Source organism: Podarcis erhardii (genome assembly GCF_964252035.2).
Source record: "Podarcis erhardii genome assembly, chromosome: 11".
In the NCBI taxonomy this organism is placed as follows: Eukaryota; Metazoa; Chordata; class Lepidosauria; order Squamata; family Lacertidae; genus Podarcis; species Podarcis erhardii.
The window spans coordinates 48,766,140-48,792,842 of NC_138501.1; the positions used below are offsets into that span (position 1 = coordinate 48,766,140).

Consider the following 26,703-nt stretch of genomic DNA (forward strand, 5'->3'; position numbering starts at 1 on the left):
TGGCTTAGGCATTGGTCCTAACTGACTATATCCAGCTTCAGCCTGTCCGCTTGAAGTCCAGGAAGGGTTAACCACCAGTAGGGGGAGTCCTGCTGATGCACATCAACTAGGAACTCCCCCCGGGTCAGTGATTGGGGCCATGCCTTAGGCCCTCACCTCCCTAGGCTTCGGACAGGGCTACGCCCGCCCCCCGGAATCCTTTATCGGACTACCCTTCAATATGTGGGGCAGATGATGGCACTACTTCCCCTCTTCCATCTACAGAGCAATACCAATGCCTAACCACCAATACTGAGAAAGTTGTGATGATTTGCTACGAGGTAGGCAAAAACCAAGTGGCTGGTGCCAATTTGCCAAGTGGAAAAATTCCTACCAGGCCCCTCAACGGCGACCAACCAAGGTCCATAGCAAGGTCAAGGAACACAAACCTTATAGGGCGGGACGGTGGGGAAAGCAGGAACAGCTGGCAGGCGGCAAAGAGGGAGATCCCCGGCTGTGTCCTGGTTTAAATAGGACAGGCCACACTCCCAGGATAAGCCGATTGGCTGGCCAGGAGGTGACATGGCCAGGAATCCCCCCAATTGCGTGGGGGCTGGGGCTGGGGCTGTGAAGCCCACAACTCCACCTCCTCTGAAGGGCAGAAGTGGCTTTCTTCTAAATGAGTGCAGCTGCAAGGCAGCAGAAGTTAAGGATCAGAGTTTTCCTTTACCTAGTTGGGCTACCTTCCCAGGTGGCTGAGCCCCACCTACCCCTCAACCCTTCAACAGCTCATGCAGAAACCACCTTCTTGAGACCCACTATTGGTCTCTCATCTGCTCAATCTGCCAGAGTCTGTCCTTGCATGCAGGGCACATACCTAACTCACCGAGAGTTGGAGACCCATTGGCTACCCTCACCTGGTTTACCTGCCTATACAAAGCCAGGGGTGTGGCCGCTGTCACGTACTGACAGCTTCTAGGAGGCACAACTGAGACCTGAGTGCAAGGGGTGGCAACCAATGGCAGATGAACTGCCCAGAAGGACACCTTGTGTCCCCACCAGAGATGCTGACCCCAGTTGACTCCTCACAAAGCTACAATTTCCAACATCCTTAATGAACCATGGGGGAACATTTCCCTAATATTCATTGTGGCTGCAAGATGCTGGGAGGGGAGGTTTAATGCTTCCTTCCCCAGAGATCCTGACACAAGTCTCCCCCTCATGCTGCACTGAGCCTTGGGGTGGGGGGAGCCCCCATGGGAGGGTGCAAAACAAGTCGGTTATGTTCCTTTGATTCCACTTGCAACTGTGTGCTTGAAGAGGGCAACGGGCATTGACAGATGATGAAACACGAATACAATAAAGGTGGCAATAGACGTTTTACAGCGGCAATAAAAGCAGAACTGGCCTCTGAAGTGAATCTCTGGTGTCACGGTGTCCTTTTCAGGACACCAGATGGCTTGGCCCTACCATGAGGCAGAGTGAGGCAATCGCCTCAGGCGGCAGATGTTGGAGGTCAGGTCAGCTGCAGACATTTTCTCTGAGACTCCCTCCAACCATTCACCTCTGTTGGAGATCGCATGCCTTTCATATACGGTGGACGCTCGGGTTGCGAACATGATCCGTGCAGGATGCACGTTCACAGCCCGCAGTGTTCGCAGCCCATGTCTGCACATGCACAGGTTGCAATTCAGTGCTTCTGCGCATGCACAAAGTGTGATTTAGCGCATCTGCGCATGCGCGACTGCTGAAACCCGGAAGTAACCCGTTTCAGTACTTCGAGATTTTGGCAGTCCTCAACCTGAAAAAACGCAACCTGAAGGTATGTCTGTATCTCCTAAATTAGCCTTCTGCCCTCAGGGGCAATAGAGGAACGTTATCCTGTTACCAGTGCTGAAGAAAGAGTCGATTTCCAATCCACTTACCGTAGCTTCTGTACATGGCACGAAGGGGGCACCAACTTCTGCTTTGTCTCAGCCAGCAAAAGTCCTTGAGTTGGCTCTAGGCTCCAGCTGTTTTTAAGGATGAAGGAAGTTGAGAACATCTCTTGTGTTTTGCTCCCCCTCCCTTCTCAATCAGTGAACAAGTAAATAAATTGCATTTGAAAATTATGAAAGAGGAGAGAACATTTCAGTGACGATGGAGCAAACTTGTTTTCTTCTGCTCCAAAGGGTGGGACCTGAACCAACGTGAAATATACTTGGAGTCGAGAGTGGATTTCATGCTCTTTATTCAGCTCATAGTAGTGAGGAGGAATGGATGTTCCCCCACAATATCTGCTTTATATACATTATTTACACAATGGGCTGCACGTGATTGGCTAATTCCGGGATTCTCCTGTAGGCCAATCAGGTTGTGGATTCACTTCCACCTGGAGCTGGATTGGGTGGCTCCTGTGGACCAATCATACTGCTGCATTTTGGATCCTATTCAACTCAGTACATAACACAATGGCTTCAAGTTACAAGAAAGGAGATTCCAAGGAAACATCAGGAAGAACTTTCTGACAGTAAGAGCTGTTCAACAGAGGAATGGACTCCCTCAAGAGGTGGTAGACTCTCCTTTCTTGGAGGTTTTTAAGAAGAAATTGGATGGCCATCTGTCATGTATGACCTAGTTGAGATTTCTGCATTGTAGGGGCTGAGTTACATGACCCTTGAGATTCTTTCCAACTCTGCAATTCTGTGATTCCATGATTCTATGTTCATGTGCTTGCCTTACTTCTGGAGTGTCTGAAGGCTGTTTGTAAATATCTTTTTGTTCATTCTGCAAAGCATCTCATGAATGATTTGCACTCTATGCCCTTCCCAGATGCTCACCCTTCAATTAAATCCTTGGAGAAGGTGTCCAATGCAAACATCTCCTCTGGATGTCTCCCCACCCAGATCAGGAAGTGTCGGCAGCCAGGAAGGCTGCAGAGTCCCAGAGAAATATTTAATGGAAAGGAAAACACTCCGAATGATAAAGTAAGCTCAAAATCCTGCACCCAAAGCAATTCTCAAGTGCCCCAAGAATGATGCACATGAAAAAACGGAAGCCTCTTTCGGAAAGAGAGAGAAAGAAATTGGAGGAAGGATTTTGGCCAAACATTAGATGGAAGTAGTACTGGTCTCCATGTGACTAGTCATGGTCCAGAAGACTAGAGTATGGGAGAAACTTAATTTTGGTGAACCCCTTGGAGCAGGACTTGTGGGCTCAGGAAGGTTCGGAGAGGTACTCAGTGCAAGCTGATTGTATTGAAATGGGAACCTGGCAGAATAGTGTTGGTTTGTTTTTTTAATGGCCCTTCATCCTAGGTCTTTAATGGCAGGTTGATCTGCAAATACTAGGTGGCTATCTATCCTACTTTCTGTGGGCCATTTTGACAGGTAGATGAGTTAGGATGAGTTAGACATACTCCTGAATAATCGGCTCTGTGAATTCATATATAATAATAATAATAATAATAATAATAATTTAATATTTATACCCCACCCATCTGGCTGGGTTCCCCCAGCCACTCTCGGCGGCTTCCAACAGAATATTAAAAACAATACAGCATCAAACATTAAAAACGTCCCTAAATAGGGCTGCTTTCAGTTGTCTCTTAAAAGTAAAATAGTTGCTTATTGCCTTGACATATGCTGGGAGGGCGTTCCACAGGGCAGGCGCCACTACCGAGAAATTGGCAATCTTTGCCTGTGTTAGAGCAGCACCAGCCTTTACTGTATATTTCAGTGTCTGCAAACTAGTTAGGAATGACACCTCCAAAGGGCTTCTTCTAAAAGAGCCGTTCTGCTGAAAGAATAGTGCAACATTGCTGCTCTGTACAAAACCGTAGCTTAGGATGTTTCATTGCTGAAAGTGTCCCGGCACCAGAACTTCTTTTCTCCTTTTCTTGCACTGTAGAGCAACAAACCTGGATGAAAAAACCAGCTTTGTTTTGCTTCGCTTTTGCAGTCCAGTGCCTTAGGAGTGAATCACCTAATTGCTTTGATATGGAAGATCTGTTTCTATGATGCTGCCCAGCACATGATTTCCACCAGAAGGAAAACTGCAGGTGACAGCTCAGACTGCAGAAAAGAGAATGAGGAACTTCTAAGATGGAACAGCAAGTTCCTAATCTTTCCAGTGGCTTCTGATGCCCCAAAAAAGAGAATAGGAAACTGCCACAACTTGTGAACTTTGTCTATGGTTTTATTTGGCACACAGGAAACACCCTCCCTCCCTCCTTTAAGGCACATTTATTACAATAGCTGCAATAATCCAGAAAACTATAAACATAGCAGTTCACATTTCATGACCTTTATCCACTGCTGCTCAAGGATCCCCTTGTTTACTGCCTGACTTTTTCCTAACTATATTTTGCCAAGATAAACACAGTAGCAAACCGTGGTTAGCACCAAGCCTTCGAACCATGGCTTGAAGCAGCTTTGCAAACCATGGTTTGGATGCAAGGCACTAGTCCACCCTGGCGTCCACATCTCAATAGGGGGCTCACTGCCAATATTGAAATTATAATAGTTTCATCCTTGCTATATGGTATATAATAGTTTTAGTTGAATCATGTTATACAAAATGCTCCATATTCTTATGTGCAGTGCCCCTGAAGAAGAGGCATATTTTCAAATGTGTTAGGCCAATAAAACCTTCAGATTTCACCCCTCCCATTTCTCCCTATTATGGTTGCTTTCTCTCCTTCTGTTTCTCCACTGGCAAAACACCGGCCAATTAGTGGCAGGAAGCATGCACAGAGTCAGGCCATTGGTCTAACTAGCTCAGTATTGACTGGAAGTTCTCCAGGATTTTTTTGTTTGTTAAGACTGGGGTCTCACCCAGCCCCTACCTGGAAATGGCAGGGACTGAACTTGGGAACCTGTGGTCTTCAAGATACCGGATTCCAACTCCCACCAGCGCCATTCTGCATGGGAGGCAGCAGATTTGAGTGCCTTCTGGCTGCTGCAGTTCTTACCTAGGATATTGGTCTGATCCACCAAGAAGACACTTCCAATGCCATTAAAGAAGCGTGGATACTCAGGAGCACTGAACACAGATTACCGTATTTTTTGCCCCATAGGGCGCACTGGCCCATAGGACACACCAAGTTTTTTTTTGGGGGGGGGAAATAAAGGGGAAAAATTATTTTTCCCCCAGGTGTGGGGCTGGGGTGGGGGAAGCCCAAGCTTCCCCTGACCCCAGCCCCCAGAACAGGCTGCTATCCGCAAGCCTAGGGAGCCTGGCGGGAAGCCGCACCGGTCTTCCCAGGCTTGTGGATATCTGTCCCCCGAGCTTGTGGGGCTGGCAGTGGGGAGAAGGCTTCGGGATGCAGGCTGCTATCCGCAAGCTTTGGGAGCCCGACGGGAACTCCCGCAGAGCTCCCAAGGCTTGCGGATAGCTTCCTGAAGCCTGGAGAGCGAGAGGGGTCGGTGCGCACCGACCCCTCTCACTCTCTAGGCTTCAGCGAAAGCCTGCATTCGCCCCATAGGATGCACACACATTTCCCCTTCATATTTGGAGGGGGAAAAGTGCGTCCTATAGGGCGAAAAATACGGTAGTTTTGCCTTACCTGTCCAGTGATCTGGAGTACGCTCTCTCAGTTTGCAAATTAAAAACCCACCAGTCAACCATGGGGATTCCAGCAAGGTGATACAGACTATGCAAGTATGGTTAGCCCACATCTCTTCTGTTACCTGTAATCGGACACTCCCATTGCATACAATTAATACAAAAATACTCTCCCCAGACATGCAACTCTCCCATTGCTTGCTCTGTCCTCTCAATTAGATGCCCTCTTGATTGAATATCATCTAATCCAGAAATCAACAAAGCCTCTTTTCTCAGGAGCCATTCTGTAGGTCTAGGTCTAGTCTAGGTCTTTCTATGTCTCTTTTTCATATGAACTGACCCCTGTAGGAGTGCTCAGTCTCCACAATAAAGTTGGTGCCCTCAAGCACTAAAGTCCTCTGAATGTAACTTGCATACAATATTGCATTGTGACACACAATAACGTTTTCCTCCTATTCCTTACAAGTGACACTGTATAGCATTGTTTAAAAAACCACACTGTGATTATATATATATACACACACATATATATGTATGTTGGTGGTATCAGCTAATATTGCTTCAGAAGACTGGCTCTAGCCAGTGAACCTGCAGCTGGCCACCACAGATCTCAGCCCCCATTTGTTCCATCAATGTCACACCCCTTTCCAAACAAACAGGATATTCTGCTCACTTCTGACTGGCATACGGAGAGAATTCCAAGACTTGCTGATCTGCGTGAAGTTATTTGCGACTTAAAATGGATGAAGAGCTCCACCAACAGCTTTGTTTTCCTTCTGAGTTGTTTATCTTCCTTGGGAAGTCCAGACACCACTACAGACAGGAAGATGCACGAGGCTCAGCCTGTCACACGTCGCAGGTGGACTTGGTGTTTTGTCTGTCATTTCTTGACAAGTAATAGGCCCGGTTGGCTTCTGGGTAGGAGACTTTGGAGAGAGGAAGTTTGTAGATGGCGTCATTGGTGGTGGTTAAGAGCAGGAAAGTGAGCGAAGATAAACAGAAAGGCCATGTTCCCAAAGGCATTCCGAACTGAAGGAGAAGAGAGGTTCAGAAATGGGGATCAGTCATTGCTTCTTTATCCCAGATTCCTAAGTGTGTAAACTTGGTACCCATTGCGTCTAGAAGAGACTAACCCAGTCTCCAATCTCCTTTTTGGACCTAAATCTAGATGCAGAACCCCACGGGCTGTAACACCCCCAACTTGTTTTGCTCCTTGTTTGTTCACTCCATCTGCCCACTTCCGCTTGTTGCTTTGTCAAACACAACCTTCCTCCAACATGGTACTTGGAGGAACTCAAACTCCTGTGTTCAGGGATGATGGAAGCTACTGTCCAATCACACCTGAGGCTGAGAAAGGCCATTGCAGTATCTGGCCAAAGAAGAGTTCTGTAGAACTCTACAGCTTGCGAAGTAGTTCGTGACATTTTGTTTGGTCTCTAAAAAAGATATTAGCCAATGGCAGATTTGGGAAGTACTTATTATGGACCAGGGACCTATGCTTATTAAGCATCTTAGGTTGGTTTGTTCATTTGTTCTGGCTCTGAACAGGCAACAGGTATTCAAAGTGAAAAGACAACACGATAAAGTAAGGAACAGAGGATTTTCTGCATTGCATCTCTTTACTATTCTGTGGTCTCCTCTCATTTCATTTCATTTCATTTCATTATTTCATTTCATTTCATTTCAGGGGTTTGCCCAGTTGTCGGGGAAACCCCAAAATGAAACAGTGGGGTTATGCAGGTGGCATGGAACAATGTATGCCATCACGTATAACATTTGTTTGCCTGTATCTGTTTTAAAAGGTGTATTGAGTTTGAATTTTAATGACCTTATGTATGTGTGTTCTCGACAGTGGATTCCAATTTCATTAGTATACTGGCTGTAAAACCTTTCGATCCAGCAGTTTACTCATTTTCTAAATAATGAATAATTGCAAGAAGACAGGAGTGCTGTAGAATAGCAGCTTTACTTTTTTTTATTCCCCTTTTAAATCTCCCAGAGTCAGGAGCCAAGACCCACAAGCTCCTTTTTGTGTGCTTCCATTTTTTTAAAGGGGATGGTGACCTTATCACTAAGAAAGCGACTCTGAACACTTGATGATGAATTCAGCCCCTTAAAGCCTGCAAAACTCACCACGGAAAACATATGGCCCAGTGCTCCTCCTGAGTAGGCAGTAAACAGAGCTGAAAAAAAGAAGAAGAGAGGCATGGGTGCGGGGAGACGAGACAAAGAAGTAAATTAGACTAGTATATATGGCAGATTCTGAAGTGGCCAAACAATTAAACCCCTGTGTTGCAAACAATTAATAGCCAAGGCAACACGATGACCAAGTACAACAATGTGATGTCAATATAAACTCTCTATATAATCTATACAGAACCTTGAACAGCATGAAATATATGAAATATTTTTTTTTTTTTTTTATAAATTTTTATTGGGTTTTCAAATTTTTTAACAACAAACAACACATATGACTTCCCCCCACCCCCCCACATACATCCCACTTCCCCCATTTAATTCAGCAAGTTCTTATTCCTCTCTCTAAACTTAATCTCATTATTCTCCAACTTAGTTCATCTTATTAAACCCCATATTATTACCCTATCTTCTTATATGCAATAAATCCTTTTTTCTAAGATCAATCAAAATTTATATACCAATCTCCCCTTTTTTATATTAAAGTATAAATCAAATTTACAATATCCAAAAATCATAAAGTTTTTCAAAAATCTGTTTTCCCCCCTCCCTCCCTGCCCGGGTATCTGTCCCTTCCCAGGTAGTTATCCTCCCATAAAATTCCTAGCCAGGATTCCTCACATCTCCAGCCCTCAAGTCTATTTCAGTCTCTCTCCGGTTTTTCTGTTGATATTCCTTTTTGCTGGTTTCCAGGTCTCGAAGGGTGTCTGTTACAGTTACTTCCTCTTCTCCCAGTTCAAACCTAATTGAGAAAACTTGTTGCCAGGGTTCTACCAAAAGTCCTCCAGGTTGCAGATAATAAAGGCCAGAAAAGAGGAGGAAGTCCCAGTTATATTTCTTTACTCCTTTAATTTTCATAATTCCACAGTTTCCAAGGGCTTCCTCCTTCACTTTTCTCCTCAGTCTCATGTCTTCATACTTTGTAATCCAAAAGGTTTCTTTGTTCTCTGGCAACATAGGTTTCCACACTTTCTCTTCTCCGACTTCCTCCTTCACCCCCTCCAAAGATGTCATATTTGGTTGAGCTACAGAGTCTCTCAAGAACAATATATGAAATATGCACTCTCAGCGAAACCAAATAAACAGAAATCTTATAAATCTCTGAAAGTCACAAAACATGCACTCTTGATGGATTCTCTTGAAAACATACAACCAATTAAACAGAAGTCTGTTTTCAAGACTGTTTTTAAGGAAAGAACTTATTTTTCTATTCCAATGGGACCCCTCTATTTCCTTTTTTAAAACTTAAGCAATGCTAATGATGTGAGAATGAGACAGAATGGGTGGCAGAGGAAATGGGTAGACCCAGCTTCCAAGCTTTAAATTCTGCTATAAACTAAGTCAATGTATATTTTTTAAAATCCAAGAGATATTCCCCAAGTTCAATCCCTGGCATCTTCAGGGAGCAAGTGATGGGAAATGAGACTCTGGAGAGAAGCTCGCAATCATAGGAGGCTAATACTGGTCAACAGGGACAAATGCTCTGACAGTTTCCTATGGGTTGTGTGAGCACAATAGGGATGAAACTGGGTACCTACCACAAGCAAGTGCAAGAAGGAAGGTCTGCCAGGTGAGGGCATAGAACATGCCCCCGATTGCGATGCAAGAGAGGCAACTGTTGTAATTCCACAAGCCGGCGTAAATATTGTTGAAAGGTGTGGCTAGGCTCAGGGCTGCAAAGAAGACAGGTGAGAAGAAGACACGTCACTCCTGGGCTGAAGGCAGGGCGAGGCACCTTTGGCCCTCCAGATGTTGCTGAACTAAAATTTGGCCCTTCCGATGGGAGATGGTGTCCTGCCACATCTGGAGGGTCAAGTGTCCCCCAGCCTTGATACCTAGGAAATAATAGGAGCGGCTGCCGAGACCATATAACACCAGTCTTGAAAGACCTACACTGGCTCCCAGTATGTTTCCGAGCACAATTCAAAGTGTTGGTGCTGACTTTTAAAGCCCTAAATGGCCTTGGTCCAGTATACCTGAAGGAGCGTCTCCACCCCCATCGTTCTACCCAGACACCGAGGTCCAGTGCCAAGGGTCTTCTGGCGGTTCCCTCACTGCAAGAAGTTACAGGGAACCAGACAGAGGGCCTTCTCGGTAGTGGCACCCACCCTGTGGAACGCCCTCCCGCCAGATGTCAAAGAGAACAACAACTACCAGAGTTTTTGAAGACATCTGAAGGCAGCCCTGTTTAGGGAAGCTTTTAATGTTTAATAGGTTATTGTATTTTAATGTTCTGTTGGAAGCTGCCCAGAGTGGTTGGGGAAACCCCGCCAGATGGGCGGGGTATTATTATTATTATTATTATTATTATTATTATTATTATTTGATTAGGTCCACACAATCTCTAGAAACCTTCTACCCTAGGATCTCCAGATGGAATTTGACATGCAAAGGTATCTGTGGCGACTCCCCCCTCATTTCACCTAGAGGCAAGTTCTTCCCTCTTTAGACCCCAAGCATGGTTTGTTGGTTTTATCTGGCAAGCTAACCAGATACTAACATCTCAGTTATAACCGCAGTTTGGCTGGATATATGATGGAGTACTTAGGATAATGGTTTAAGCCAGTTCTGGCTGCCTAGGGCATTCTCATACCTGCAGGCACCCCCAGTGCCGAGCCAATCACGGCATGGATGAAGATGAGCGGGGAGGAAATGAACAGAGCCACCATGATAATGCCTCCGGTCCAAGGGTTATCACAGCCGTACACTTGCCCAACTCCCACTGGGACGGACTGCAATATCTGTGGAACAGGTATTGGGAAAAGATATATTAGGTTTCAAGGTTGTATGATAATGGTCTTCCATACAGATGCCCCCATATTAATAAGGACCATCAATTGCCCAGAATCCAGTCTCCCACCATACTCGGGTCTAAATGATTCAGAGAATTTATGACAACATAGGATAGTGATAAAATATACCATTTCTGATGTATATTCTCAGCCTTCAATGGTTTTAAAATCTGGGTGTGTTCGATTCCTGGATTATGTCACCAGGAACATGTATCTATGCTTGCAGAGTGCAAGTATTATTTAGGGCACTCTGTGTATGTGTGTGTGTTAAGGTGGGTCCCATAGCCATCTGGTTGGCCATTGTGAGAAATAAATGCTGGACTAGATGGGCCATTGGCCTGATCCAGCGGTCTCTTCTTACATTCTCATTTGTGAGTCTCTTACCGGGGCTCTCAGAAACCAGGCTCTGGCATCTTAAAGCCTCTCTGGACTTGTTTTCTAATGCAGGTGCATTCTGTAACACGATGCTGGCACAATAGTAGTATACGAGTGATGGGTTTCTTCTGCTTGTTATCCTGTTTGTTTCTGTGATATTTTTCTCATGCTACCACATTATTGCTCTCCTTAGGGCAGGCATAGGCAATCTCAGCCCTCCAGATGTTTTGGGACTACAACTCCCATCATCCCTAGCTAACAGGACCAGTGGTCAGGGACGATGGGGATTGTAGTCTCAAAACATCTGGAGGGCTGAGTTTGCCTATGCCTGTCATAGGGACTACAGCTCAACAAAAGTGGGGAAAAACCAAACCAGAACATTTGCAATAGGTCAGTCTGTAGAGCATGAGACTCTTAATCTCAAGGTCGTGAGTTCAAGCAAAAGTTTCCTGCGTTGAATTGGGTTGGACTAGATGACCCTCCAACTCTACAAACCTGTGATTCTATGAAAAAGGTTATGAGGTTTCAGCAGGACGTTACAGGAGAGGCTCTGATTGAAAATGAAGCAGTTTGACCACCCCAGAACTTTTGCAGACATGAAGAGTATTGAAAGAGGGGTCTCATGTGACCGACCCATTAGCATTATGAACACAAATCACCATGAATGAACAATAACCAATGCTCTGTTTCCAATAACCAATAACCAATGCTCTGTTTACAGGGACGCAGGTGGTGCTGTGGGTTAAACCACAGAGTTTAGGACTTGCAGATCAGAAGTTCGTTGGTTCAAATCCCCGCAACGGGGTGAGGTCCCATTGCTCGGTCCCTGCTCCTGCCCACCTAGCAGTTCGAAAGCACGTCAAAGTGCAAGTAGATAAATAGGTACCACTCTGGCAGGAAGGTAAACGGTGTTTCCGTGTGCTGCTCTGGTTTACCAGAAGTGGCTTAGTCATGCTGGCCACATGACCCAGAAGCTGTTTGCGGACAAACGCTGGCTCCCTCGGCCAATAAAGCGAGATGAGCGCCGCAACCCCAGAGTCGGCCACTGTTGCTCAAGGGCACCATCTATGCTGCCTTGCTACCCAAGGAACCCAGAAATACTGGCCTCCCCTTGTCAGCCCTCCTGGGTGATGGACACTGTGGCTTCCAGATGCTGCTGATCTTCAGCCCCCGTCACCTCTGGGGTTGATGGGAGTTGGTGTCCAGCAACATCTGGAGCAGGGCTGTCCCAAGAAGTTTTGGCACCTGAGGCAGATCACAAAATGTTAAATGTTCGGGAAATGTCAGAAGCCCAAGGCAGTGTAAATTCCTCAGCTAAGTTCATTCAACATTTGCCAGTGACAACAGCTCACTCATAGGAAAACAAGAGCCGAACTGACTGGACAACACAATAATAAACCGTGCATGAACTGACCATTGAAAATACATGCGCTTACTTGCCATTGGAACGTTCGACTACCAACGCCTATATGATTGGTTACAACACGCCTTGTAACATAAGATGTGTTAAACCCAATACATAACAGTATCAGGAACAAAGGGGAAAGATGTGATCTACCACCCTGGTGGATCCTGCCGCCTGAGGTGGCTGTGTCACCTTGCCTAACTGGTGGGCCGGCCCTGGTCTGGAGGGCTGCTGGTTCCCCATCTCTGTGGCAAGGATTCTGCAAGATTCCATTCATTAAATTCCTCCTTCTCCTGAAAGGAGAATTGGGCATCTCAGCCACCTGCACGGAGTGGAAAGTTAGCTATCAACAGGGAGCTTCCATCTTAAGACATGACACTATCTGCCAACAGGAGGTGAGGGACGCCATTACTGTTCCCCCTCCAGTTGAATGAAGTTTGCTTCTGTTCCAGGGACATACAAACTGGGCTTTTGTCAACTGAACTCTCGACCCCATAGCTGGCATGCGCCCTTCCCTCCTTTCAAACAAGCAGCTAATGTCAGGCAGTGAATGTTATGAATCTGAACCGTGATGAGCCGGCCGCTGAAACAAAGGCCCCCTTTTAAATGAAATTAAATGCCCGACGCATGAGTCTGCTTCAGCTTGACAGGAGAAAACTCATTACTGCTTTGGCTAAGTCACAGGGGAGCATTCCACTAAATGACGCTGCTGGCACACACTTTCTGAAGTCTCTTGCGGAGATAAGAATAAAAAATATTTCTAATAACCTGTTAATCTCACATAATATGTCTCCCCTCCGTGGAAGCTGGAGGTGATTGGTCTCAATGCCAAAAAAAACCATTTACCAACGGAGGCCCCAAGCCTGTACTTTTCCACTGAGTTTGTGTGATGCAGTGCTGCTTACGTCAACAGAGTCTTTCCAGGTATGTGGCTCCTGAACGTACAATTCTGTGCATATCCCAAATATTTCATTACAGCTAACTGAGCGAGCGATTGAGGGGTCGGGTGTGTGGCCCTGAATCAATATGATCTTGAATCCAACTCTCAGGTTAGAAGAGAAAACGATGGGGAGTGATGGGGGTATGAAGAACACCATTAAGACAATTGGGGTTAAAATCCAGAGGAGCATTTGAAGAAAAAGCAGGAAAGAAAAGACATTCTCCTTCCCTCGCTCCAACGTAATTTTTGGTGGAGAAAACTCCTCTCCTTGACAAGGGATACCAGCTGAAGGGAAGTCGCAAGCTCGGCAGATCAAAAAGGGTTATATGTTGATTAATGTTATGTAATGACTGTGTAAAGAAAATAATGAAAAAAATATTAGAAAAAAGAAAAAGAAAACTCTTCTCCATGCTATGAGTGGGGGAGAAATTTGATTCTCTTATTCACTTATTTGTTTTTTAAAAACTGTTTCTATTAAATATTTTCTTGGTTTCAAAAGCACATACAGCGTCTCTGCGTTCAGTTCATAGAGTTTTCTACATATCTTTCATATTTGATGTGAGATGCTAATGTTATAGACCATATAAAGTTGGGGGGAAAGAGGAGGAGGGCAGCAAACCTTTGTTCTTCTACTTAGTGTAAAAAGGTAAAGGTACCCCTGACCATTAGGTCCAGTCGCGGACGGCTCTGGGGTTGCGGCGCTCATCTCGCTTTATTGGCCGAGGGAGCCGGCGTTTGTCCGCAGACAGCTTCCAGGTCATGTGGCCAGCATGACTAAGCCGCTTCTGGTGAACCAGAGCAGTGCACGGAAACGCCGTTTACCTTCCCACTGGAGCGGTACCTATTTATCTACTTGCACTTTGTGCTTTCGAACTGCTAGGTTGGCAGGAGCTGGGACCGAGCAATGGGAGCTCACCCCGTCGAAGGGATTCGACCCGCCGACCTTCTGATCGGCAAGGCCTAGACTCTGTGGTTTAGACCACAGCGCCACCCGCATCCCCTACATAAGGTTTTTGTGTCAGCATCACATGGGTCGGTCCTATTTCTATTCATTAATTAGTTTTTGTTGGTGGAGAGAGAGATTGGGACACAGGGCATGGTTGGTTCCCTATAGTTGCCTATAGCAGTGAGTTTTGTTTGCGTGTTTGAGAATTGCTGGGTCAATTTAGCCATATTGATTCATATGCTGTTGTCATCTTGTTGGGCTGCGTATGTAACAAAGGGGAGCCACACCAGGGTGAAGATGTCCTCTTTTATTCGCCCCCATGCTAGTTTCAGTTTGTTGCCTTATTTTTCTAGTAGGGCTGTTTCCCATAAGGTTTGGTACCAGTGGTCCATGTTTACTCCTGACAGGTCCCTCCAGTCTCTGGCTATGATGCTCCTGGTGGCCGAGAGAAGGTGGCTTATGAGTATGTTGTAGTGTGCATGTGAGTTGCTTCTGACCTGCTACGGACAGTTTGGAAGGGAATGCAGACCTCAGGCTACCTTGATACATAAATTCAATCCCCCTCCCACATCTACGGGACCGCCTCTCCTGGTATGCCCTGCGGAGGACCTTAAGGTCCACAAATGACAACATTTTGGAGGTCCCAGGACGCAAGGTGGTTAGATTGGTCTCCACTAGGGCTAGGGCCTTTTGAATACCGGCCCCGACTTGGTGGAACGCTTTGTCACAAGAGACTAGGGCCCTGCGGGACTTGACATCTTTCCGCAGGACCTGCAAGACAGAGCTGTTCCACCTGGCCTTTGGTTTGGGCTCAGTCTGACCCTTATGTTTCCCTCCCCTTATGGTCTTGATTTATTGACTACAGTGGTACCTTGGGTTACATACGCTTCAGGTTACAGACTCTGCTAACCCAGAAATAGTACCTCGGGTTAAGAACTTTGCTTTAGGATGAGAACAGAAATCGTGCTCCGGTGGCGCGGCAGCAGCAGGAGGCCCCATTAGCTAAAGTGGTGCTTCAGGTTAAGAACAGTTTCAGGTTAAGAACAGACCTCCGGAACGAATTAAGTCCTTAACCCAAGGTACCACTGTACTTTTAAAATGAGGCTGCATTTTAAATTGCATTTTAACCTGTATTTTAAATTGCCCCCCCCTTATGATTTAACTGTAATTTTACTGGTGTTAGCTGCCCTGAGCCCGGCTCTGGCTGGGGAGGGCGGGTTATAAATAAAATTATTATTATTATTATTATTATTATTATTATTATTATTATTATCTTGGCAGCTTCACACTTTGAAGGTCTCTTCGCGTAATTATTCAATGGGTGACCAACTGAAGCTAAAGTGGTTACAGCTAAGGCTAGGACGATTGCTGAGCTTGGATCTGTTCGCAGGAAGCATGGAGCTGCTCCTTTTCCACCTAATCACATTTATTTGCCCTCGTGCCAACGAGAGACCAAAGTCTCTGAGATCCAGGGTGTTTGGAAGTTGGAAAGATCACTTGGATGTCATAACGTGTCGATTGGGCCCAATTAGGCAGTTAGGGGAGTTAGTTCGCGGCGCATATAAAAGTCGATTGCCACAATAAAATCTTATGCATAACTTTACCAGCCGGGTGTTTTTCTATGGCCCTGGGGTTGTCACGTAAACGAAACCCACAAACAGCCGCTTTGTGGGTTAGGGGGCAAAGGAAACTGCTTAAAATCAGCGCAAGGTTTGTTGCTGCTATTTCCAGTGTGACCCGTGCCAGATTAAACCCTGTGGAGACCCCTAGTCAGTCAAAATATCAGGGCCCCCTCTTGCATTGAACGAAGAAGGCTAGATTGTAATTTCCCGTCAATATTACATCAATAATATTTTTATCTGTTGTTGGAGGGCCCCTAAAAGGTGTGGGGCACAGAGGTCGGTGCCTACTCTGCCTATTTGGTAAACCAGTACTGTTTGTGGCTTACCTAGACAAATCTGGTGTTGGGCATGGGCCACAGACAACTGCTCACACACAGTACCCACAAATCAAGGAGTGGGGAGGGGATCCTGCCTGGGATGTATTTGGTGTTTTTATGTTGTAAACCACAAATAGAAGGGGAAGAAATGGAGGCAGTGAGAGATTTTACTTTCTTGGGCTCCATGATCACTGCAGATGGTGACAGCAGTCACGAAATTAAAAGACGCCTGCTCCTTGGGTGAAAAGTGATGACAAACCTAGACAGCATCTTAAAAAGCAGAGACACCACCTTGCCAACAAAGATCTGTATAGTTAAAGCCATGGTTTTCCCAGTAGTGATGTATGGAAGTGAGAGCTGGACCATAAAGAAGGCTGATCACCGAAGAATGGATGCTTTTGAATTAAGGTGCTGGAGGAGACTCTTGAGAGTCCCATGGACTGCAAGAAGATCAAACGTATCCATTCTGAAGGAAATCAGCCCTGAGTGCTCACTGGAAAGACAGATTGTGAAGCTGAGGCTCCAAGACTTTGGCCACCTCATGAGAAGAGAAGACTCCCTGGAAAAGACCCTGGTGCTGGGAAAGATGGAGAGCACAAGGAGAAGGGGACGACAGAGGACGAGATGGTTGGATGGTGTTCTCAAAGCTACCAGCATGAGTTTGACCAAACTGCGGGAGGCAGTGGAAGACAGGAGTGCCTGGCGTGCTCTGGTCCAGGGGGTCACAAAGAGTCGGACACGAGTAAATGACTAAACAACAACAACATGTTGTAAACCACCCTGTGTTCTTCAAGTGAAAGGTGTTATATAAAATAATAATAATAATAATAATAATAATAATAATAATAATAATAATGCCATTAGGCAGAGTGCAGTGACCACCTCAGGAAAACCAAGCATCCTCACTGCTAATAATTCCAAGTTTGCTCCTCAAATCCCCATGGGGTGGCTGAACAGGGACATTTTAAAAAACTATGGAAATATTAAGAGCAAGGGGAGGGGGAGCAGATGGACACCACCAGAGAGGGGATTCCAGAAGCACGGGACTGCTACTAAGTAGACCATTTAGGCAACATGCCATAATATCACCACCCTGAGAGCCATAGGGCCTGAGATGGTTGATATTGGGGGAGGCAATCTTTTACGTACTTGGGCCCCAGTATAGAAGCACTGTGAAACCACAAGCCAGGATGAAACCTTGAGTCATGTAATCAACATATTAAAAACTGTATTTGATATTTGATGCTTATTTATATAAAGGTAAAGGTAAAGGGACCCCTGACCATTACGTCCAGTCGCGGACGACTCTGGAGTTGCGTGCTCATCTTGCTCTATAGGCTGAGGGAGCCGGCGTTTGTCCGCAGACAGCTTCTGGGTCATGTGGCCAGCATGACTAAGCCGCTTCTGGTGAACCAGAGCAGCACAAGGAAACACCGTTTACCTTCCCACTGGAGCGGTACCTATTTATCTACTTGCACTTTGATGTGCTTTCAAACTGCTAGGTTGGCAGGAGCTGGGACTGAACAATGGGAGCTCACCCCGTCGTGGGGATTCGAACTGCCAACCTTCTGATTGGCAAGCTCTGGGCTCTGTGGTTTAACCCACAGTGCCACCCGTGTCCCATGCTTATTTATATACATGCACCCAATTAGGGCCGACGAGGAAGGCATCAAAGTTGAAATGTGTTTGGTTCATATTTTTACCTCCAGTACAGTTGTTATACATTGACTATTTATTGAGTTATGGTGCTTTCTTAAAAGACTGTCTATTACCTGTTAATCACACAGTTCCATCCACATATTTTTTTTTTTTTTTAAATAGAGAATACCGTAATTTCCCCTGGATTCACTGTCCAGTGTCCATGACTCAAGGCTTGTTCTCAGCTTGATGTTTTGCAATTGCCTTGTCCCTTGGTGCAGAATCGCATTGTGCTCAGCCCAGTATAGGAGCAACCAGCATGTAAAGGGTAATAAATGCAGGAATTGGGCCCCACAATCCTTTGTCTGAAAGTGGTTTGTTTCCACCCCCTGTTCCCTCATTCATAGGGCCCCCCTCCCCTCCGTATGAATTCCCTTGGCTGAGAGATGCGAGCATTTGAAATGGCCCTTACCAAAGATGCTTCGGCCTCCCACCACGTTATGTTGGGCACTGAGGTCACCGGTTGAATGAGCGTCGAGGGGAAGAAGGGGTTGTGGGGGCCAGTGGCAGCCACGAACATGCTCAGCGCCAGGTTGAAGGGCAGCGTGAAAACCGGCAGGTCCCATTTGCTGAAGATGGAGGCCAAGGCACTCGTGAAAAGAGGACTGGAATAGAAGAACAAAAGAGCATCTCTGTACAGAGAGAGGAAACACAACAGAGCTAAGGGGATACAGACTTGCGTTAAAATGTGCTTATGCTAACTTATATGTATAGATTCACAGTTAGTAATAAAGAAGTTAGTAATAAAGAAGGCTGATCGCCGAAGAATTGATGCTTTTGAATTATGGTGCTGGAGGAGACTCTTGAGAGTCCCATGGACTGCAAGAAGATCAAACCTCTCCATTCTGAAGGAAATCAGCCCTGAGTGCTCACTGGAAGGACAGATCCTGAAGCTGAGGCTCCAAGACTTTGGCCACCTCATGAGAAGAGAAGACTCCCTGGAAAAGACCCTGATGTTGGGAAAGATGGAGGGCACAAGGAGAAGGGGACGACAGAGGGCGAGATGGTTGGACAGTGTTCTTGAAGCTACAAACATGAGCCTGACCAAACTGCGGGAGGCAGTGGAAGACAGGAGTGCCTGGTGCGCTCTGGTGCAGGGGGTCACGAAGAGTCGGACACGACTAAACGACTAAACAACAACAACAACAATATTGTGTGGGATTCAGGTAAGATGTCCTGCCAGCAGTGATTTGTGCTTACACAACGGGATGTCCCATGCAATTTTTTGCATGCAGTCATACCTCATGTTACGTCCGCTTCATGTTACATTCTTTCAGGTTACGTCCCGCAGCGACCCAGAAGTACCAGAAAGGGTTACTTCCGGGTTTTGCCGCTCATGCATGCACAGAAGCGCAAAATGGCGTCACACGCATGCGCAGAAGCTGCGAATCGCAACCAGCACATGCGCAGACGCGCCACTGTGGCTTGCGCTCTTTTCATGTTGCGAATAGGCCTCCAGAACAGATCCCATTCACAACCAGAGGTACCACTGTACATGTTTTTGCAAAGCAGTTTCCACGAATATAATGCATTTTTAATGTTACTTTCATTATTACTGTGGTACCTTGGTTCTCAAGCTTTAGGGAAGCTTTTAATGTTTAATGGACTATTGTATTTTAATATTATGTTGGAAGCCGCCCAGAGTGGCTGGGGAAACCCAGCCAGATGGACGGGATATAAATAATAAATTATTATTATTATTATCTCTTCTGGAACTCTGTTCGACTCCCAAAACCGTTTGAAAACCAAAGCTCAGCTTCCGATTGGCTGCAGGAGCTTCCTGCACTCAAACAGAAGCCTCGTCGGTCGTTCAGCTTCTGAAAACCATTTGCATACCAGAACACTTACTTCCAGGTTTGCGGCATTCGGGAGCCAATTTATTCAGGAGGCAAGGTGTTTGAGAACCAAGGTACCACTGAATTTTAAAGCACGTTTTAGTGTAGTGTATGGATTTGCACCAGGCCCATTGGCAGACCAACTCTTGCGTTGCAAAGATGTCTGCAAACACGACATGGAGGCTGACAACATCAACCCAGCCATGCGAGAATCCCTTGGAGACGACCGCAGTGCCTGGAGATAAGTCATGCATCCATAGAAGTGATCGGAGGAGGAACGATTGCTGGGAGGAGCACAGAGAGACGAAATGCCCTGGTGCATCTGCAGCACCACAACCGGACGCCTTCATCTGCCCCAGCTGCAACAAAACATGTCTCTCCCATCTCAATCTCTACAGCCACAGCAGGCGTTGCAACTCTCTAACAGTTTGACTTCAGCCCCAAAGGCGCACTCCTCCATCAACTCCCGAGACAGATGGATGCCAGGAAAAAGTTGGCTGCCAATCTGCATTGCAACATTCAGGAAATGTTTTGCCGGATGGCTGTGTGTCAACCTGCATACAGTGGTGCCCCGCAAGACGAACGCCTCGCAAGACGGAAAACCCGCTAGACGAAAGGGTTTTCCGTTTTGGAGGCGCTTCGCAAGACGAATTTCCCTATGGGCTTGCTTCGCAAGACGACAGCCCATAGGGAAATCTCCGGGACAGTGGGGAAGCGCAGCTCGTCTTCCCCGCTGTCCTCGGACCTCCTCCGAAGCCTGGCGGCGGGGCGGGGACACCTCTTCCCGCCGCCGGGCTTCGGAAGGATGCCCCGATGCCGGGCGGCGAGGCGGGAACGCCTCCCCCCGCCGCCCGGCATCGGAACGATGTCCCGAAGCCGAGCGGCGGGGCGGGAAAGTCTCCCCCCGCCGCCCGGCATCGGAACGATGTCCCGAAGCCGAGCAGCGGGGCGGGAACGCCTCCCCCCGCCGCCCGGCTTTGGGGCGGGAAAGCCTCCCCCCGCCGCCCGGCTTCGGGGCATCGTCCCGATGCCGGGCGGCGGGGCAGGGACGCCTTCCCCCGCCGCCCGGCTTCGGGGCATCGTCCCGATGCCGGGCGGCGGGGCGAGAAAGCCTCCCCCCGCCGCCTGGCATCGGAACGATGTCCCGAAGCCGGGCGGCGGGGCCGTGAAGCCTGGGCGCGCTGGCAACTCTCCGCAAGGAGCGCTCCCGCTGCTTGCGGAGAGGTCCGCGAAGCCTGTCCTGGACCTCTTCTGAAGGCAGGCGGGGGGCAAAAGTCTTTGTCCCCCCTGCTTGCCTTCCCAGGGGCTTTTAAATCGCCCGGACAGCGGAGAAGTCCTCCGCTGTCCCGGGCGATTTTAAAATGCCGCCCGCCAGAAGAGGTTGGGGGAAGGCGGTTTCCATAGGAACGCGTTAATTGATTTTCAATGCATTCCTATGGAAAACCGTGCATCGCAAGACGAAAAACTCGCAAGACGAAGAGACTTGCGGAACGAATTAATTTCGTCTTGCGAGGCACCACTGTATTTCCCCCCGGAATGTGTGAATCAGGTAGATTTGCCTTTGAATCGTGTGAATCAGGTAGAGAGCCAGTGTGGTGTAGTGGTTAAGAGCGGTAGTCTCGTAATCTGGGGAACCGGGTTTGCTTCCCTGCTCCTCCACATGCAGCTGCTTGGTGACCTTGGGCCAGTCACACTTCTTTGATGTCTCTCAGCCCCACTCACCTCACAGAGTGTTGGTTGTGAGGGAGGAAGGGAAAGGAGAAGGTTAGCTGCTTTGAGACTCCTTAAAGGGAGTGAAAGGCGGGATATCAAATCCAAAACTCTTCTCTTCTTCTTGTTTGTCAACTGAATTGAATTTCCCTCCCATCCCTACTCAAAGGAAATTGGGGCAGTCCCTATGTGCACAGAGTTGCTTTGGCAAATAGGAGCCTTGAGGAGCTTTGGCTCATACCCAATGTGTACACAGTTTTTTAAGCATTGGTAAGCACGGAACCAGAAAACATTTAAATGTCTAATACAGTGGTACCTCGGGTTAAGAACTTAATCCGTTCTGGAGGTCTGTTCTTAACCTGAAACTGTTCTTAACCCGAGGTACCACTTTAGCTAATGGGGTCTCCCCCTACTGCCGCACTGCCGGCGCGTGATTTCTGTTCTCATCCTGAAGCAAAGTTCTTAACCCAAGGTACTATTTCTGGATTAGTGGAGTCTGTAACCTGAAGCATCTGTAACCTGAGGTACCACTGTAATCATATTGGGAGGGGGAGTTGGCTTCTGTTTATTTTTTATAATTTTACAGAAAGCCTGGAGAAATTGCGAACAAAATTCTACCTAGCTTGCTGCTGCTGCTACAGAAGCCCCAGCAGGCTTCCAAACCGTAGCTATTTTCTGGTGGAATTCAACCACGTACCGGCAAATGCGGGTTGCACAATGAAAGTTGTTTAGGAGATCTTACGAAACAAACCCGCTTCCCCATCCAAATCGGACTGTTTTGTGATTAGGAAAGCAATTAGAAAAATGTGCTGGAAAGTGAAGGTTGCTTGATGCAACTTCAAGGGCCCCTTCCCCTTACCCCCCCATGTTTTCTAGGCATATATTTGCATTTCCCCAGTCCATTTCTGAGCCCCCCCCCTTTTTTTGCCCCACAGCTTTCCGTAGGAAACCTGCTCTTTAACACTGAATCAGAGCAAAGGGCAATAAGGGTTTTCCGTGGGTTGCGAAGAATGTTAAAGTGTGTGTGTGTGTGTGTGTGTGTGTGTGTGTGTGTGTAAATGTTTTGGTGAAAAATCTTCAATGAAAGAAAAGAAATATGAATGATGCGAATAATATGAAAAGAAAGAAAGAGGGAAAATAGCCAATTCAGTGGTACCGCTTCAGGTTACAGACGCTTCAGGTTACAGACGCGTCAGGTTACAGACGCGTCAGGTTACAGACTCCGCTAACCCAGAAATAGTACCTCAGGTTAAGAACTTTGCTTCAGGATGAGAACAGAAATCGTGCTCCGGCGGAGCGGCAGCAGCGGGATGCCCCATTAGCTAAAGTGGTACTTCAGGTTAAGAACAGTTTCAGGTTAAGAATGGACCTCCGGAGCAAATTAAGTACTTAACCCGAGGTACCACTGTACAATAGCCTAGAGTACACAATAGAGTATATAAGTGATGCAATTAATCCAATAAATGTAAAAATATTATTAACAAGACATTACACTTTTTATGAATGGATTCCAAACATTGCTGCATTTATCCATACAATAAAGGTAAAGGTGAAGGACCCCTGGACAGTTAAGTCCAGTCAAAGGTGACTATGGGGTTGCGGTGTTCATCTCGCTTTCAGGCTGAGGGAGCTGGCATTTGTCCGCAGACAGCTTTCCGGGTCATGTGGCCAGCAGAACTAAACCGCTTCTGGTGCAACGGAACACTGTGATGGAAACCAGAGTGCACAGAAATGCCATTTACCTTCCCGCTGCAGTGGTAACCTATTTATCTACTCTCACTGGTGTGCTTTCGAACTGCTAGGATGGCAGGAGCTGAGACAGAGCAACTGGAGCTCACCTCTTCCTGGGGATTTGAACCGCCAACCTTCTGATCAGCAAGCCCAAGAGGCTCAGTGGTTTAGACCACAGCGCCACCCATGTCCCTTATCTATACATTATCTGCATCTAAAAGAGTGGGTTTTGCAGGGAAAGTGGCAGGGAAGAAAAAAGTGCTTCCACACGGACTGGAAAAGCATGAACCGGTGGCTAGAAAGTGAGGAGGAAATTTGGTGTGGATGAGCCCTTTGTCAAATCTCCCCACAAACAGATCAGAATGAGTGCTCAGCAGAGAGCAAAAGTGCTCCCCCTTTGGAAACAGATTGGAATGCATGCTCAGTAGCTGTTTTTTTTTTTTTTGTCCTCAGAGCCAAAGGGAGAAGTTTTATCACTTGGCATTTTTGTTTTGTTTTGGCATTACTCGCTCATATTTCTCAAAGTGATACACAATACACAGCATGGAATGTAACCTTCCTGTTGAATGAATCTAATGCGATAAACTTGTTTTGGTTCAGTGTTCAGTTTATATGAAGGGAGGGAAAATGTTTTTGAAATGAATGGAAAGAAAGGAACCAGTTAGTGGGAGTTTGTAGAACTATGTCAATGAAAAATCACAAAAGAAAAAAAACAAAAAGAAACTTGAGGTAATTTCTGGTTTAGCAGGCACATAGGGTGTAGTGAAGTACAGTGGTACCTTGGTTTAAGAACAGTCTGGTTTAAAAACGATTCTGTTTACAAACTCTGCAGAACCGGAAATAGTGTCCCGGTTTGAGAACTTTACCTCGGTCTAAGAACGGAATCCGAAACGGTGGAAGGGCACCGGTGTCGGGAAGCCTCATTAGGGAAAGCGCGCCTCGGTTTAAGAACAGTTTTGGTTTAAGAATGGACTTCCGGAACAGTTTAAGTTTGTAAACGAAGGCACCACTAGTTAGAATATTGGACAAGGCCTGTAAAACCCAGACTCAATTACCCACTGAGGATGAAACCACATACCGTAATACATTAGCTCTGCATGTGTGCCTTTAGGTGAAAGATTTTATTTTTTTTAAGAAACCCACACCAAATATCAACATGAGTGCATTGTCATCTGATGTATATGCAAAAACTCATTGCTAGCTCAATGAATGGTATAACAAAAGTTCGGGAGCTGGCCTTCTGGGTCATGGTTGCTTCTCTTAAAGAAGCCGGTTCTTTTTGGCATCCCTCTGTCTCGAGTGATAATGGAGTGTGCCTCTGGGGGTGAAGTCAAACTGCTGCAGGATTGCAGCACTTGCTGCGATTGCAAAGACTGGTAATTCATAACTGCTACCTTCTGCATTGCTTTTTGCTGCATGAACAGCATCAAAAGCAAGTGACTTCCCTGGGACGCAAGCCTGGGCAGTGTGTGTCCTGGGATACCCAGATGACAAGGCCCCATTCTCTGCCTCCCTGATGTGGACCAAAAGAAAGCAGAGCAATATGTTTGGCGCCAGTCTGGCTGCAGGAGTTGAGGATGGAGGAATACAAGGAGCCACACAACAGTCTTAGGGAATCCACTATGGATTTGTGTAGGGTTTACTCCCTAGTACAGTGGAACCTTGGGTTGCGAATGTAATCTGTGTGGGAGACTTGTTCGCAACCTGCAGTGCCACGTCTTCGCACGCGTGGGTCACAATTTGGCGCTTCTGTGCATGTGCAAAGTGTGATTTAGTGCTTCTGTGCATGCGTAAGTGCCAAAACCTGGAAGTAACCCGTTCCAGTACTTCTGGGTTTGGCACAGTGCACAACCCGAAAATGCATAACCTGAAGCATCTGTAACCTGAGGTACCACTGTGTTTTCTTCTCCCGGAGATGTCCTGAAAAGCCAGATATTTAGTTGATCATGCATACATTAGGAGGTGGGGAGAATCTGGATTGGGACCCTGATGGGGGGTATGATAGCTTCTATGCTTCCAGGATCAAGGGAAGTAATAGTGCCACTGTATTCTGCTCTGGTCAGACCTCACCTGGAGTACTGTGTCCAGTTCTGGGCACCACAGTTCAAGAAGGACACTGACAAACTGGAACGTGTCCAGAGGAGGGCAACCAAAATGGTCAAAGGCCTGGAAACGATGCCTTATGAGGAACGGCTAAGGGAGCTGGGCATGTTTAGCCTGGAGAAGAGGAGGTTAAGGGGTGATATGATAGCCATGTTCAAATATATAAAAGGATGTCACATAGAGGAGGGAGAAAGGTTGTTTTCTGCTGCTCCAGAGAAGCAGACACGGAGCAATGGTTCCAAACTGCAAGAAAGAAGATTCCACCTAAACATTAGGAAGAACTTCCTGACAGTGAGAGCTGTTCGACAGTGGAATTTGCTGCCAAGGAGTGTGGTGGAGTCTCCTTCTTTGGAGGTCTTTAAGCAGAGGCTTGACAACCATATGTCAGGAGTGCTCTGATGGTGTTTCCTGCTTGGCGGGGGGTTGGACTCGATGGCCCTTGTGGTCTCTTCCAACTCTATGATTCTAGGAAGGAAGGAAGGAAGGAAGGAAGGAAGGAAGGAAGGAAGGAAGGAAGTCCAATTGGCAACATGCTGCCAATCCAAATATTGGATTCCAACACCCATCACCCAATATCTGAATTCCAGCACCCATCAGCTGCAGCCAATATGGTCTATGCTTAGGGCTGAAAGGATCTGTAATCCAGCTATATCTGGGGCACCAGGTTGGCTACCCTTGTTGTATAATATAAATGCACCTTATGGCCTGACGGTGAGAGGAGAACAAAGTGGACAGGGGGCAAAGTGGAGAAGCACACACACACACACACACACACAAAATGCACACTTGGAACCCAAAATACTTACCATGTCATGGACATGAGAGCAACAGGAAGCAGAAGCCACCAGTAATATTCGCCCTTGTCCGAAAACACAGCCATGAGCATTCCTACCAGCACGCCATTGTAGCCATAGAGTCCCGCAGCAATGGCTGACCTGCGTGAGGAGCAAAAGAAGTCGGAAATGCTTACAACTGTATCCTCATCCACAGTCGCTGCTGAAGCTGAGGGTCTGAGGAGCAGTCTTGATGACTGCAGAAGATATTTGCCTCTGCCCCAGGCTGTGACCAAGAGTGATAACGGACAATGTCTGCCCTTGCCTAATTGTTCAGGGTCTCTGTGGGTTGATGGCAAGGAAGGGATGATTCCTGACCACATTCTCTGAAATATACTCGGAGTTGAGTGTTGATTTCATGCTCTTTATTTCAGCTCATGGTAAACAGTGAGTGAGTGTGTTTTCCCTCAAAACCTCTGGCTAGATATACATTATTTGAACAACGTGTGATTGGCTGATTCAACTCCCCTCCTGGAGCCTGATTGGTCTGCTCCTGCAGGCCAATCAGGTTGCTGATTCACTTCCTCCTGGAGCCGGATTGGGCGGCTACTGCAGACCAATCAGGTTGCTGCCTTCTAGGACCCTACCTGCCTATTGTTCTAGAATCCAAGCTCAGTAAAAAGGTAAAGGGACCCCTGACCATTAGTTCCAGTCATGGACGACTCTGGGGTTGCGGT

The 26,703-nt window shown here is 46.9% G+C and overlaps 1 protein-coding gene across 3 annotated transcripts in view; it reads right to left on the bottom strand.

The window, feature by feature from the left end:
* Positions 1–5,843: 5,843 nt before the first annotated feature.
* The window catches only part of SLC14A1 (solute carrier family 14 member 1 (Kidd blood group)), a 31,894-nt gene continuing 11,034 nt past the window's right edge, over positions 5,844–26,703 (bottom strand). For all 3 annotated transcript variants that reach the window (XM_081881568.1, XM_081881569.1, XM_081881567.1), the window contains exons 4-9: positions 26,000–26,128; positions 18,227–18,419; positions 10,313–10,460; positions 9,258–9,392; positions 7,657–7,706; positions 5,844–6,552 (exon numbers count right to left, since the gene is read on the bottom strand). In XM_081881568.1, coding sequence (XP_081737694.1) covers positions 6,370–6,552; positions 7,657–7,706; positions 9,258–9,392; positions 10,313–10,460; positions 18,227–18,419; positions 26,000–26,128 — 838 coding nt within the window. In that variant the 3' untranslated portion in view covers positions 5,844–6,369. The remainder of the gene's footprint in view (positions 6,553–7,656; positions 7,707–9,257; positions 9,393–10,312; positions 10,461–18,226; positions 18,420–25,999; positions 26,129–26,703) is intronic.